Source organism: Fusarium proliferatum, assembly GCF_900067095.1.
Source record: "Fusarium proliferatum ET1 genome assembly, contig: FPRO_scaffold001, whole genome shotgun sequence".
Lineage (NCBI taxonomy): Eukaryota > Fungi > Ascomycota > Sordariomycetes > Hypocreales > Nectriaceae > Fusarium > Fusarium proliferatum.
The window spans coordinates 3,721,471-3,735,400 of record NW_022194790.1 but is presented as its reverse complement, the minus strand read 5'-3'; the positions used below and the strand labels follow the sequence as shown (position 1 = coordinate 3,735,400).

The window sequence follows — 13,930 nt, the reverse complement described above, 5'->3', positions numbered from 1 at the left end:
GTGTAGAGCCCTGGGCCCTTTGCAACAATGAAATAGCGTGCTCCTGTTCTTGTGACAAGCGATCCGAAGGTTGATGTTGAGCTGTAAATGAATAAGATGGTTTTGTGTGAGGCGTGAGAGCAAATGCAATTCGGTATGATGTGAGAAAGGTTGCACAACAGGAGTAACGTAACGAGTGAAGAGAGGGAAGGAACCTGAGGCTGTGTTTGTGTTGCACGAGGCAAGAACCACCAAGGACGACCCGTAGCTCTCCTACCACGACTGCCGATGATGCAAATAAGCAGTAAAAAAAGAGTTGAATAAACAAGGCCAGGTATGCTGTAATTTTAGAGATTTAAAACAACAAGAACGACCCTTCTTTCTACCATCATCCGCCAAAGGAAACAGCTCTGGGCTTCAGGGAGACTATAAGCAACACTCAGTAAGGAATGACCAGCTCTAACGGTAGGACGTTGGAGGGTAAAACGTTTGTGGCTGCTGCGGGAGCAGGGATAGGGATACCAGCGCCCTTGTCAGCCCCACTTGGAGCAGTTGAGCACACCCATAGCTGACGCCGCTTCCCAGCACTCCCTCCAAATCCTCCCTAGGGCACGAACTCCCTTCAACTTCAGCACCCCCAGTAGGTACCCTTGCAAACTTGGGCTAGTCTTGTTCTGAACTCCTCAATAACGCCTGGATGCATCCATTGAGAGTTGCTTGTGGTTTCTTTTTCTTTTAGAGAAGAGAAACGGGCACACGCGCAGTAGAGACATTTGCGAGAGACATGCTTGTCCGAGTGCCCGCAGGACAGCCACAGTCTAGGTACCCAGTTTCGAATAGTCCAGAGATGACCTTACGATGCTTTGCTTACTCGCGAGAAGAGAGGAAATTCAAGTTCGAGTGTAGGCAAACAATGACGATAATCGAAGAGAATGTTGTTTCCCACCCCTGTCTTCTATATCTGACCCAAGGCTCTTTCTCATCCCTGCCTTTCTGCGACTCGATCGCCTTGACACGGCAATTGAATTGCTCGCCATCTAGGTAGGTACATTTGCATACACGACGAATCACGCGCTCTGCCATTGATATCACCGCACATCTAGAGTGCTGATCCATCGAGAGACCTAGGTATATCGCGCTCTGATGATGTTAGGACATGTTACGGGAAAGCGATACCACTGCCGGTGCGAACTAACAAGGATCATCACTTTAGTCACTGCAAGGAGCGCGGCTTCTTGATCTCTCCCCGAGAGACCAGACCGCGGCTTGTTTTCCCCACGATACAGTACAGTGCCCTGGGCCAACGGTGGATGACTTGCTTTTTTCCCCGTTGGGGTGTACAGAGCCCTTCCTAGCGTTGTCGTCGCTACGGAGTACTCACATGCAATTCTGACAAAAATCCAGCTAGCTAGGTAATATGCCAGCATTCCGGTGCCGCAGACAAATATTTAGTTCTACGGAGTTGTCATAGGTAAATCTCCACTGGCATATTTTGTCTCTCAAATGGAATTATTCGCACTTGCCTTGTTTGTTATTGATGCAGAAACAGCTGAAAAGACGGTGGCCTGTCAAGCTGAATCTTTGCATACTGTGGGAAGCTCCAAGATGTGAAGGTTATCAGCAATAGCAGATCACTTCCGTCAAGGGTAAATCCAGTTCAGGCACGTGCCTTATTGAGTTACTTCCTATCGTATTGAAGACCAAGAACTCTGTTGTCGAGGGTGGAGTTTCCAACTAAGGCTCCTTGCTGGACCCTTTTGCATCCTGAACAATGCCGTTAGAATGGGGCGCTGCGAGCGAGGGACTTTCGTTGCTGAAAATGTTTCCCAAAAGGCTATTGGCTTAGGGTAAATATCAAGATTAAGGAACTATCGGAAATTCCTTGCATAGCCCCATATATACCATGACCCATCATCACTCCGCAAGGAGTCGTGGTTTTCCAGTTACGCGGGGATTAAAAAGAAATATGGCACAAACTTTGCTCACGCTCTGCAATCAGAGCTGTCACTGAATTCTCGAGTGATGCCATAATGAACCTTATAGCACTCTTTCAAATTGATGATTCGGACCTTATTGTTGGCCTTGGGGTGAGTATGGACGTATGGCTTTGAGTCCCAGTTACACGTAGCCATAAGTGCTATGTATTCTTTCGTCTATTGTCCTACGAGTTTGCCGAGGCCAAGACTTACGCACAGGCACATATACGGTCCGTGTCTCAGACGAGCATCAGGATCTGGTGGAAAGCCAGGGTCAGAGCTAGGGTAGAGGCTTTAGCATATCATGAGCTCCGCTTCCCAAACCTTTTTCTTCTTCTTGATAGTCCTGAGCAGGCGAAATATCTGACTACAGCGGTGCGATGTATGTTCACACATGAGAACAATTAGAGGAGCTTTCGACGAGCCATGGGTGAACAAGCAGAGGTTCCCATCATTTAGTACTCTATTAGGGCTCCTGGTTGCAACCCAATGCTCAAGTTTGTTCGAAACACGAGGTTGATATGAAAGTAAGACCAAACAATTTCTGCATACAAAGAGTCAAATACTACCTCCCAGCAATCGTCGCGGACCATCCGTCACTTGTACATTCTGATGGAGTCAAGTCCAGCTTCAAAAACGATGGCGAGCCCTTGTCTCTTTGTTCACAGGGACCCTAGAAGGGTGGGGTTCATATTGCTTCTTTTGTCTGTCTCATCTTTGCTCATTGGCCCTTTGTGGTGGCGAGGTGCATGGGACTTCCCCGCTTGTCATGGTTGTTAGCCCCTGCACCTTATCCTCGAGTGAGAACTGCTCGTTCCTAGCTTCTTATATCCTTGTCAACAGTTGCTGCATCAGACAAAGAAGCTTGCAGCTGTCGACGTAATGAATTGCGGCAGATATCCCGAGTCAAGTGTGTGAAAATCACATGATACTAACCTTGGTCGACCCCAACCAGGTATGTGCGATATGAGGCTCATGACTGCCTGACCAATTAGAGGCTATGTATCGCTATAGAAAGTCAGAAGCTCACCATGACTCTCCTGGCCACGGGAACAGCGATCACCCAAATGTCCTAGCAGGCCCTCGACCTTTTGTAAAAGAACACCTTATAAAAATTTTTACGTCTGTTATGACAGATCTCCCATCAGATCTCACTTCCTATGCCTTGGTTGGTGTCTCTGCTAGGCTTTTTCAGGACTCGTCTCCATCAATCAAAAGACCACAATGACCGGGTCCGAGTCGTGCTTACCCCGCCAATGACATCTGGTCCTGTCAACAAGACTACCCCTTGCTTTTTGGGTCATACAAGCCTGAGTCGCTCACAAATACAAGCGACAAGTAACGAGCCAGCTTCTTAATAAAGATGCATAGTGTCTCACTCAAACTTTTTAGGTTTCACAGAAGTCAGTGGCAGAGTGGCTAGCTAGCTCGGTCGTGAGAGGCAAAAAGGGAGTTTTGTGCACAGCCTGGACAGCATCCAACTTATTCACGCTCCCTTCATAATCCCTTGTGCTAGCCCTTACTTCAGATAATGTGTCTGGTTGAACTTAAATTTCATGGTAGATGGTTTTCATATGTTTTGCTGTTCCCTTGATGGTACTGGATTTCTATCCTACTCAAGCTATTCGTCAGCTGTGTTCGACTTGTCAGACCTCTTGAAGGCTTGCCACTGTCTGCTGTAAGACTTGGAAGCGACAAGTCCAGACGCACGATGCGCAAACAAGATTATGGACGTACTGGGCCGAAACCCATTCAATGTGTTGTTTAATGGGTAGAGGCCTGCTTAGGTAATACTTTTTCCTATATTCTTTATGCAATTGACCAGACCAAAACAGAGCATCGACAGCATGCACAAAATATGCCTAATGACTGACTATTCACGATATTGGTGCTTTTGGTCTTCATACTACAGAACAGCTGGAGCAGCAATCTGAAAGTCCAAGACATCCCACAATTTCATAGATGAGAACTCATTGGGTAGTGAAACTTGACTTGGCTGAATATCTCACTTCATATCGTCATGTATCAGGTCTGTGGTTGTCTTGATGGAACCACTTTATCAGCAACCCAGCTCAACTGCGGGAGTGTCACTTAACTGCAAACCATCTTGGTGTAACATTCGCTTGTCTGGCGTCACTTTGCCAGTCCCCAAAGTATTCCTTGGGTTATTGCGGGCTTTCCAATTGACTGGACAGGGCATGCCTGTCAAAAGCAGAGCTATAGGCTGGATCTTGTAATGGCTGTTCTTTTTGCAGAGCAGTGACAGGCCCGACAGAAAGGAAATGCCAGATTGACGGGAGCCCAGAATCTAATCGACACAGCGATGTAACCCACTTCCGGTAGCTACATTTACACACGTACCTATACGGCGTTATATCAGACAGGTAATCTTACAGTCCTAGATTGTAGGGGCGAGATGCAGATTTAGGATGTTGGCTCAAAACCATGCGAGAGTCCTTGGTAGAGCAAGAGTAAACCCAGACTCCTCCAGTTTTGCTCCGATACACGGCTCATCCGAGTCTCAGCAAATCCCTCTTATCCTCCTGTATGTGTGTGGAAGAAAATCCTTCATCTCCCTCCCTTGCTTCATGCATGCTTCCAGAAAGGTGGAGGGCAGGAATAAATAGTGATGAGCTCCATCTCTCTCCCTCACGTCAAGCCCCGATAATATCCACTCCGCGAGCCCCAATAATAGTACCAATCCGTTCTGCCGTTCACCACACGGATCTGGTCCGGCCACGCGAGACGGGAGTGGCAACGGCACGAAAAACTTAACAAAAGCACAGAAAAACATGCGCATACGCTACTGTAAGAGCATCGTCTCTCGACCAACAGTTTCTTAAGGGTATGCAATGCCTCGCATATGCATACATGATGCATCCTTGTTGTCTCTCATCGTTGTCGCAAGAACGATGACGGCCTAGACACTCTAATGTCGCAGCATCCTCGCTGCCGCAGGAACCCGAAGCGCCACAGGTTGAGACATTGCGAGATTTGTTGTTGACTGTCAAGTTTGACCTCAGATTCTTCGCTGGCTTGACTCCGCAAGAACTGCATTTACTTTTGTTCCTTACTTTGCTGCTCTTGCACGCTGATACCTTTTCTGGTTCTTCTACTGGCTGGGTAGGAACTTCTACATTGGTCCCATCAATTCAATGTGTACTATACGGTCTTGTCTCGCCGGTCATTGGATCGGACTAAGCATTTTACTGATTCAAATATGCAATAGGGATCATTATGAGAGTCATGAGATTACCTTTTTCCAAAAAGAGGCTCGTATCTATGGTGTCAGGAGCACTGTGCATGTTTGGATATAAGGAGTATCGCCAGTTTCTGTTCAGGTTGACCAAACTTTCAGGAAATCGCACACATAATTCTCCACCCTTTGACATAGGGTATTGTAGCAAGCCCATGGCAAGTTTTATAGATCTAAGACATGCAAAACTTGACACCATCATTTGAAGCAAATATGACTTACAAGCCACTGAATATCAAGTCCTTGGTAACTAACAAGACAGACAACTTAACTTGGTGTAAATCAAGTATGAGCTACAGTTATCTTGTTTCATGTTGAATTACATTATCGATATAATATACTGTCTATAGGAAATTGTTAGAATTATTTGGTCGTTGCATCTGCAAACCAAGCCACAAAAAGAAAAATCAAGATGTGACATATTGCATTTTGCATTTTGCATTTTGCATTTTGCATTTTGCCCTTACTAAGTAGAAGCCTTAGATAAATAATATAGATACTATGTTACAATAATCGAGAGACTGACATACTATCCATGGCATCAGGGAATGCAACAGTGCAATAACCGCTCGCCACTAGCGATTAGAGAAGCGGGCCATTCTAATGCTTGTAAACAGTCAACCTTGTCTAATTATCCACGGATATGTATTCACCTTGAGAAGAAATATTGACTGGTGTTCCCAGGAACGGGCTGCTCAGGATTTCTTCTGCAATTGGACACAGTGTAGGATAGCATCTTCAAGTAAGATGGGATCATCAGTGAAGGTCGAGGTTGACGCTTTGTCATACAACAACACGACGAGTGTACAGAGGAAAGTTTTGACTGTGGTTGACTAGGCATTCAGGGCTGGAGAAATTACCATGGATAGGGTCCCGTGGTCGATGGCAGTCTCAAGTTGTGTTATTGCTTTCGGTGTGCCCACATGTTCCGTCAACAGGGTCATCATCTCATGCCTCGAGATCTACTTTTGGTCAACGAGGGACAATCAATGGACAGCCGTAAATGGACATTGCCCTTAATTCATGGACGAAGTCGGTGCAGCCGCCATAGTCGTACCGTTTCCTCCAAGATGTCGAATCTTCCTGATGCTTTCTTCCACCACTGGTTCGACTCGACTTTCCAAGTTCGATGGGTTCATTTTAGCTTCGTCAGCCCTCAAGAGCCCATCAATGTTCTGGAGAATCCTGGTCTCTCCATCTGAAGCTGCAGCTGTTCCATTTTCTGGTGCTGATATTTGGTGAGCGGCTGAAGGGTCGGTCTCAGACAGCCCTGAAGATACCAGGGAATCTAATTTCTCTAAATCTTCGACAATTTCATTCAGTAGCTCAGTGATATTATCGCGGACATGAGCTCGTCGAATATCTCGGATAGATAGTCGTACGCCGACCACGAATTCAGGGCAAAACATACACTTCTTGAGATGGCAACTTGTAGAAGAAAGTGGTTTCAGCTCGCAACGGCCGTTCTCCTTGTTTGTGAGGGTGAAGTATCCAACCCTCTTGCTTTCGTCTTTTATTAATCTCATTATTTTTACAGATTCTCTGGTACCGATGTGTGCGTGGATATCTCTATCAAAAGTTTAAACACTGGCCGCACGCTGAGTGTTGTTCAAGTAGTGTTCATCAAGAATCTTGTCACCGTCCTTTTCTAAAAATTCACCGACGATGAGGGTGAGATCTTTTCCATTATTGTGATCATAAAATAGCACTCATGCCAGCGATGGACGACTCTTACATGTCGGTGGTTCTCATATCAAAGTTCACCTCTCGCCCAAGCCATCCTGAGATACCTCAGTATCCAGCGTACTAAGGAACCAATGGATTCTCTTGATTTCCTGATCCCATGTCGGACTTTGATGATGAGTGACTTTGCTCGCCCAGGCTTGCCTGTGTCATAGACCAGCCTAGAGCAGCCTAGAGCAGCTGAATGCCCAATCCTCTTCTTGCTGCTCAGCCACGCCCAAAATATTCCCTGTTGCAAAAGAAGAGAGATGGGTGTGGCGAGTGGAAGATAAAATCTGATGGTTTGGATCCAAGGAAATTGGGATTCCATCGTCATACGAGATGTGTGGACAACTAAACAGAGAGCGTACGTGGTAGATAAGAAGGTCAGATAATAGCAGATATAATCCAGTGGATTTCGTCTTCCACTGATATTTCTGAACAGTATAGAAGATGAAATTGGGGTGCAAAAGAAAAGGAAGAGCTGGAAACAGTTTGTCTTTATAATGAATGTATGAGAAACCATCCGGAAGGCTTCTGCATCACTGAACTGTCAGAAACTAATGATTTATATTTATCCTCCGTATTATACCTAGAGTTCTCGTAATCTAATAGTTCACTGGCCATTGTAGAGACTCAATGTAGGTAACTGAGCAGTATAACTACATATATATTATGTATATATAATGAGAGAAAGAGGAGGATGGTCTCCTGGGTAATTATACAGGTCACTCGCGAGACGTTCATGAGAATATAAGCTATTGTCGAGAGTATCTGAATTTTTATACCTTAGTTTATTCAACTTGAACTGACTAAATATATCAACTTTGGGGCGAGGGGGGGTGGTATTTTCTGAGATATTAGCGTCCTCGTTGGCTTCATTGGAAATGAGCGATTGATAGAAGGAAGCCCAACATTCTGTCAGATACGACACCTGTATGATGCTGTTCATGAGTTTTATCGTCAAGATGGATTGGCCTTATTATTGCCCTAAGTGATCTCTTATTATTGGTTAATTTAACAGATGGTATCTGGGGTTTGTCATCTCCTCCTGCTCTCCCCTCTACATAAACACCCAACTATCGTTGGCTGTCTTTGATACAATCAAGGAGCTCCAGGGGAAGGGGGGCCTGCTGCTCGAACTTTCTTATCATATTAGATTGAATGCGGTTATCCTTTGAAAAGGCACGACGCAGGATTTGGATTTAGCACCAGTAGATGAAATCAATGTCGACGACGATATCTGCTATATTACCAACTCTATAGACAGCAAGTTCTTCAAATGACACCATGAGCTATACAGAATGTGTAGCTTAAGTCTATAGCCGCTTTTATCTCCAGGTATAGCCAGTGATTCTAAGCTTGGTGTCCTCCTGCTTGATGGTCTACAGACACATCGTCGCCGATAAACAGTTGCAACTCTCTTGTTAGATTATACACGGGCTTCTTGAATACCAGAATCGAAAGGGAATGGTCACTGCCATCTCCAGTAAAATGTGTTACAGCATCATATCCCTTCTTGTTGGATCACAGAAGCGTCGAAGAAGTCGTCAGTGTCACTTCGTGGTCAAGTAGATTGATCGATTTATGCGTTACGCGTCATCGTAGACAAACCACTGGTAGCTTTAATCACTGGTTTCAAACTCAGTGTCCTATTGTTTTCACATGTGTCTTTACCTTTGTACCAGGTATGGCTATGCTTAGCTGGCTTGTTATTTTGCTGTTGTTGCTACCATTCGTATGAGGTACCTAGATGAGATACATGTCACAAATCGCCCAGTTATGGCTTCGCCTAGTCACCTCAAACTTGATACCCTTCTTTTCGGTGGTCACCCCCAAATCTTACAGACTTGCTATTTGACTGCTTTGCTTTTGTTACGCTAGTTAATTCGGTAGATTGGGGATATGCTTGGAGGGGCTTACTACCTACCTACCTAAGGTATGTTCGTACATTGGCCTTTGAACTTTTGGGAAGGGGGGTAGGTTGGCAGGCTAGCAGGTAGTGTAGAACACTTTGGGCTTCAGAGGCAAGAAAACCCGAGATATCCTAAGTGATGAAATATAAATCTAAGGCACCTACTCTGAACTGAGTATAAATTCAGCGGACCGTAGACTGGCCATTTTCGGTACCTTGGTTAAGGTCAAATGCTTTCTTATTTTCGAGCAGGGTGCAGGGTATTGTAAAAAAGGCAAGATCTGTACGCATTGGTCGGCAGGTTGCCTTGGGCGCCGCTACCTGTCCCGCCATTGGTTGAATGACGCCAGCCCCGGTATAGTAATGACCCCTCCAACCCGCTTTCTATTGGAGCCCTGGGGCTCAGCAATTCGGTTCCTGGCTGATTATCTCTACCACACCGTCATACCTCGTCAACCTTAACCATCACAAGGCATCCATCATGTCACAGAACTCGGTCGTCACTATAGACTCGAAGCGTCACTTCGACTCGGTCCTCAAGTCGTCACGGATAGTCATCGCTGACTGTAAGTAATCCCCCATCAGAATTCACGATCTTTGCGGTAGTTCTAGAGATACCCCGCCATCCCAGTCAACTTATCCTGCGATGCGACGTATCATTCCCTTCTCACAAATGATGATGTTAAAAGCTAACGAATGATTCTTTCAAGTCTACGCTGATTGGTCTGACACTTCCAACCAGATCGCTCCTATCTACGAAAGATTCGCCAAAGACGTCGCGCAGCCGAATCTCATCACGCTGGTCAAGGTCAACAGCGACAACCAACAAGAGCTCTCGCAAGAATACAAAATCACAAACCCGCCAACCTTCATCGTTTTTGCAGATGGAAAGCAGGTCGACCAGGTCCAGGGTGCCGATCCTCAGAAACTTAGGGATACGCTCATGAAGATACCTGCCTTGGCCTCTTCGCTCAATGAGAAGACCGCCAGAGAAAATGCTGGCTCGGCCAGTGGTGGTCCCAGCTGGAAGGGTATGGAAGCTCCACGAGGCTACAACGACATCACCGACCAAATAGAACTCCGTGATCTGGAGGTTCTCAACGCTGATGAGAGCGCCGGGACTGTTAGGGTTCTCTTCGATGGTTCCAAGCCAAGCGGCCTCGGTAACGGCAAAGGAACCTCCAAGGACTACGTGCAGAGCGGTGCAGATGACCAGCTGCTTTTGTACATCCCTTTCCAGTCCATTGTCAAACTCCACACTCTCCAGGTCAGTTTATTGGTCCTTCAAGTTGCACCAAATCCGACGCTGACTAACCGCGTATAACAGCTCACTTCCCTCCCTCCCAAAGACGACGAAGATGTGATGAGGCCCGGCAACATTCACCTGTATATCAACCGCACTCATAATCTCGACTTCAACGAAGCCGACGATACCGAACCAACACAGGCTATCGAGATTTCCCCTGAGGATTGGAACGAGGAGGGAACAGTGAGCCTGAGCTTGCGATATGTGAAATTCCAGAAGACATCGAGTCTCGTGATCTACGTTCAGCAGGGTGAGGGTGATGGGGAGACTGTTCGTCTCGACAGAGTGAGACTCGTAGGAGAAGCTGGAGCCAAGCGAGAGATGGGCAAGCTCCAGAAGGTAGGAGAGGACGAGTAAGGTTTCTCTACCAGGAGTCCTGTGGTTCGCAATGGAATATCGGCGAAGTTTTCTTGTGCTTATTTAGCATGCATTAAAACATGACCTCGACAGGGAACAGGTGATAGGAGTTTTGGAGCAACAGGCGAACAAATAAGACCGCCCAGTCAGACAGACGCAGCTTTAACTCCCCCGTTGTACAGTTCAGCAATTGTTGATTCTGTTCTCTCCAACTTTCATGATCGAACGGGATATTAACGCAAGTATTACACATATATCACGGAATAGAAATTTTGATATGTCCTGCCTCCCAACCACGACTAAGATGTGTGAAAACACCAAAGCCAGACGATGGTAGGGCGGGCCTGCAATTATGATTGATCTGGGGCATAACTGACGCTGCGATTACATCCACGGAAAGAAGGATTCGAGCAACACGGGTATAAAAATTTCATGTTATGCCAGCCGCACGAAGAAGAAAAGAAAAAAGGAAAAGCTCTGCTTGGACGACGCGTTCGAGATTTTAAACCGCCGAATCTACATATGGTCCGTGCGTGTCTTACTCGGTTAAAGTTTGTTCCGATCTCTGGGCGGACCAGCTGTAGGGTAACTGAACGCAAAGGTTGAAGTGCACAAGGTGATCATGATGAACATATTAATGTATATCATGATACATCCTCTTGATCCTGTATGGTTCCGATGGTATGGACACAAATTCTTTGAATGATACGCGTACATGCTCGCTAAACAGGGCTGAGCTCTTTTTTGTCAGGGTTGATGATATCAACAACTATGCCCACGATGAAGATGACAGGCCCTCAGATTTACATCATGTCATGATGAGGTTTTGATGTGGATCATACCGACGACCGGAAATCCGTGGGAATAAACACCATGATTCGTCGCCATGATTTCTTCCTGTATCATCCGTCATGATCAACTGATTCGCGCGCGGACACGGGATGGAACCCCGCGATCCGTGTAAAAAGCGATACTTTAAGCTTTGTGATCTGCCACTCTGGTTTACGTTATGTCACATATCAACCGGGCCGGAAGATTCGAGCCACATGAAGCTTGTGGAAAAGTGCCGCTATAGATCATGGGGCGATAAATTGCGGCATGAGCATCAACTCTACTCTAGCATTGTGAGAACGCTCGTCACTCGCACGCCTGGAGCCCATATATGAGCAACTCAATTTCTTGAAGCCTGCCGGGTTGTGAGCAAACTATCTGTCCTATAGTGGAGAATATAATCCGCGATGGGCTTTGCTGCTTTCAACAACTTACCGGCCGAGATTCGGTCCATGGTCTGGGTATACGCCCTACCAGAGCCTCGAGTATACGAGATTCTTGACACGCCATTTTCAACGCTCAAGACCCCGGCCTCTACAGGGCTTATGTTCTCCAGCGGCTCGCACACGGCGCCCCCCGTACTGGCAGCCGTATGCAGAGAGTCCCGTGCCTTCGTGCTTCGTCGCTACCAGCCACTAACACTCTCCGACACAATCAAGTACATCGACCCAAGCCGAGATATAATTCTGCTTCAGCCTTACCTCTTGATCAAAAGGCTATTGAGGACTCTGCATTCTCTCGCAGAGGTGGACTTTATGAAAAGAGACCTGCGCCAAGTGGCATTTGGGACATCATATGGATTCAGCACTGGTATCTACCACCCCATACTAAGCGGCAAAGTATCGAAAAACAATATGAAGACGCTTGTAAAAAAGCTCGCAAGGTTCTCCAAATTGGGGAAAGTTCTATTTGTTGTTCACGAGGAATTCAAGTGTGTCGTCTCAAAACCCCACAGAGCGGAGTCGCAACTTGAGCTGCAGCTTCTATCCAGCAGCTTCGTGAAGTCCCAAGAAGATGACCAGTCAAGGACCAATTGGAATTTTCGTCGGAACGAGATACAATATTATCCTCTTAATTTTGAAGAAGAGGTGGAAGACGACGAGCCTGACATAGAAGGTGACGACGTGGAGCTGAACCGCAAGCCGACGAACGATGATTGGAGACGATTCAAACGACGATTCCTGAAGGCCGTACATTCAACACTGATGCGAGAGCTACAAGAAAAGCCAAGACAAGAGCACCTTCCTTTCCTGATCGAAGGCGCAAGTATCATATGGAGATATGAAGCATCATAAACGGAATTTCCCAGCGCCACAGGATCATCACCAGGATCTTACGACTCGAGCGTTGGAGTTGCGCCCGTTGTAACGACGTTAAATGCCGATCATTTCGGCTATTTGAGTCTGGATTCAAGGGAGCAGTCGTTGTGTTGACACTACATATCTCGAGCACTGCCATCTTGGTTGCTTCGATTTGTGTGTGTGCGGAACGACACTCGACTAATCGCGGCAGATACCCGCACCGACCGACGCGTTCTCGGCCTGGCTCTGCAGTGATGTGAGGCATCCCTAACCTCTTGTGGTCCCAGTACGCGCGCCCTGCATTGGCGTCAAGGCTGCCATGAGTTGAAGAGCCTCTGGCAAGTTCCGAGCGAAAAGCTTGGTATTCGGTAGTGGTTGTTGGTGGCGCCCGGCATACGGATGCACAGACTAGTGGTTCAATTATGGGAATTGTCTGAGTGTATGGCGTTTTCGGGAAGGGGCTGTCCCTATTGTGGAAGTTTTGAGAGGACATACAAAACAAGTTTGTCTCGTTACATACCCTTCGGTAGATGTTCTCCCACATCCTGATCGGGAGTTCGAGGCAAACATGATTGGCCAAGCTACGAATGCACTATCTTTTTTACATGGATTGCTTCATGAATTGCCAATAAGAGTTAAGGCGCAAGGCGCTGCTGGGACCATAGTAGGGTTTCCATGCATGAAACATGCTGCCATTAACTCTACAAAGTGGAACATCTTCTGCTGCCACTTCTGAGGCATTAAATGCATGGCGAACACCCCAAAGGACTCTGGTAGAAACTCGATCCCTCGATGTTTTCCAGAAGAGGACCCTTGGAGCACAAGATCAAACTTCAATGGCCAACAAAGCTAGCTGGCATTGGCTTTCGGTAGGGTCACCGACCTGGGACTCACCCCTGCTGAAGCGCTTGACTTCAATTGGATTAAATTTACGGTGCGCTCGGACTTATCGATATTTATCATCGAAGAAGTGGATTTAAGCTCATCAAAACGTGCAGTAGTAGCTTCAGTTGACCACTTAAACAATGACGTCTCTTCGCCAACTTTACTAGGCTCATCTCAGAGATGCAGGTTTCTTTACAGTACATACACGAATAACCACGACAATCACACGTCTCCGGAATTCAACTCGCCTAATACGCCACTATCAAATGGTAACGAGCTTGTTTTGACACCAAACATGCAGAATGACCGTGGTATCGTCTACAGTGGCTTGAGCACGGTTGCATTGGCAGCAATAGCCAATATCGCGGCGGCCCGACATCGTTCGGGGCGTATACTAATGAG

At 46.6% G+C, this 13,930-nt stretch overlaps 4 protein-coding genes across 4 annotated transcripts; 3 read left to right on the top strand and 1 right to left on the bottom strand.

Annotated features, from left to right (window-relative positions):
- Nucleotides 1-6,227: 6,227 nt before the first annotated feature.
- Nucleotides 6,228-6,737, bottom strand: FPRO_00866 (uncharacterized protein; the record flags this gene model as incomplete). The annotated part of the gene is made up of 1 exon (XM_031221681.1): nucleotides 6,228-6,737. One exon carries the CDS (start codon nucleotides 6,735-6,737, stop codon nucleotides 6,228-6,230), a length of 510 nt encoding a protein of 169 aa, XP_031075606.1.
- A 2,592-nt stretch (nucleotides 6,738-9,329) lies between these two features.
- Nucleotides 9,330-10,511, top strand: FPRO_00867 (uncharacterized protein; the record flags this gene model as incomplete). The annotated part of the gene is made up of 3 exons (XM_031221669.1): nucleotides 9,330-9,414; nucleotides 9,559-10,115; nucleotides 10,176-10,511. 3 exons carry the CDS (start codon nucleotides 9,330-9,332, stop codon nucleotides 10,509-10,511), a joined length of 978 nt encoding a protein of 325 aa, XP_031075605.1.
- Nucleotides 10,512-11,136: 625 nt separating this feature from the next.
- FPRO_00868 (uncharacterized protein) lies at nucleotides 11,137-11,341 on the top strand (the record flags this gene model as incomplete). Its single annotated transcript, XM_031221658.1, has 2 exons — nucleotides 11,137-11,192; nucleotides 11,242-11,341. The coding sequence occupies 2 exons, from the start codon at nucleotides 11,137-11,139 to the stop codon at nucleotides 11,339-11,341; spliced, it is 156 nt and encodes a 51-aa protein (XP_031075604.1).
- A 408-nt stretch (nucleotides 11,342-11,749) lies between these two features.
- On the top strand, nucleotides 11,750-12,637 carry FPRO_00869 (uncharacterized protein; the record flags this gene model as incomplete). Its single annotated transcript, XM_031221647.1, has 1 exon — nucleotides 11,750-12,637. The coding sequence occupies one exon, from the start codon at nucleotides 11,750-11,752 to the stop codon at nucleotides 12,635-12,637; it is 888 nt and encodes a 295-aa protein (XP_031075603.1).
- Nucleotides 12,638-13,930: the final 1,293 nt, after the last annotated feature.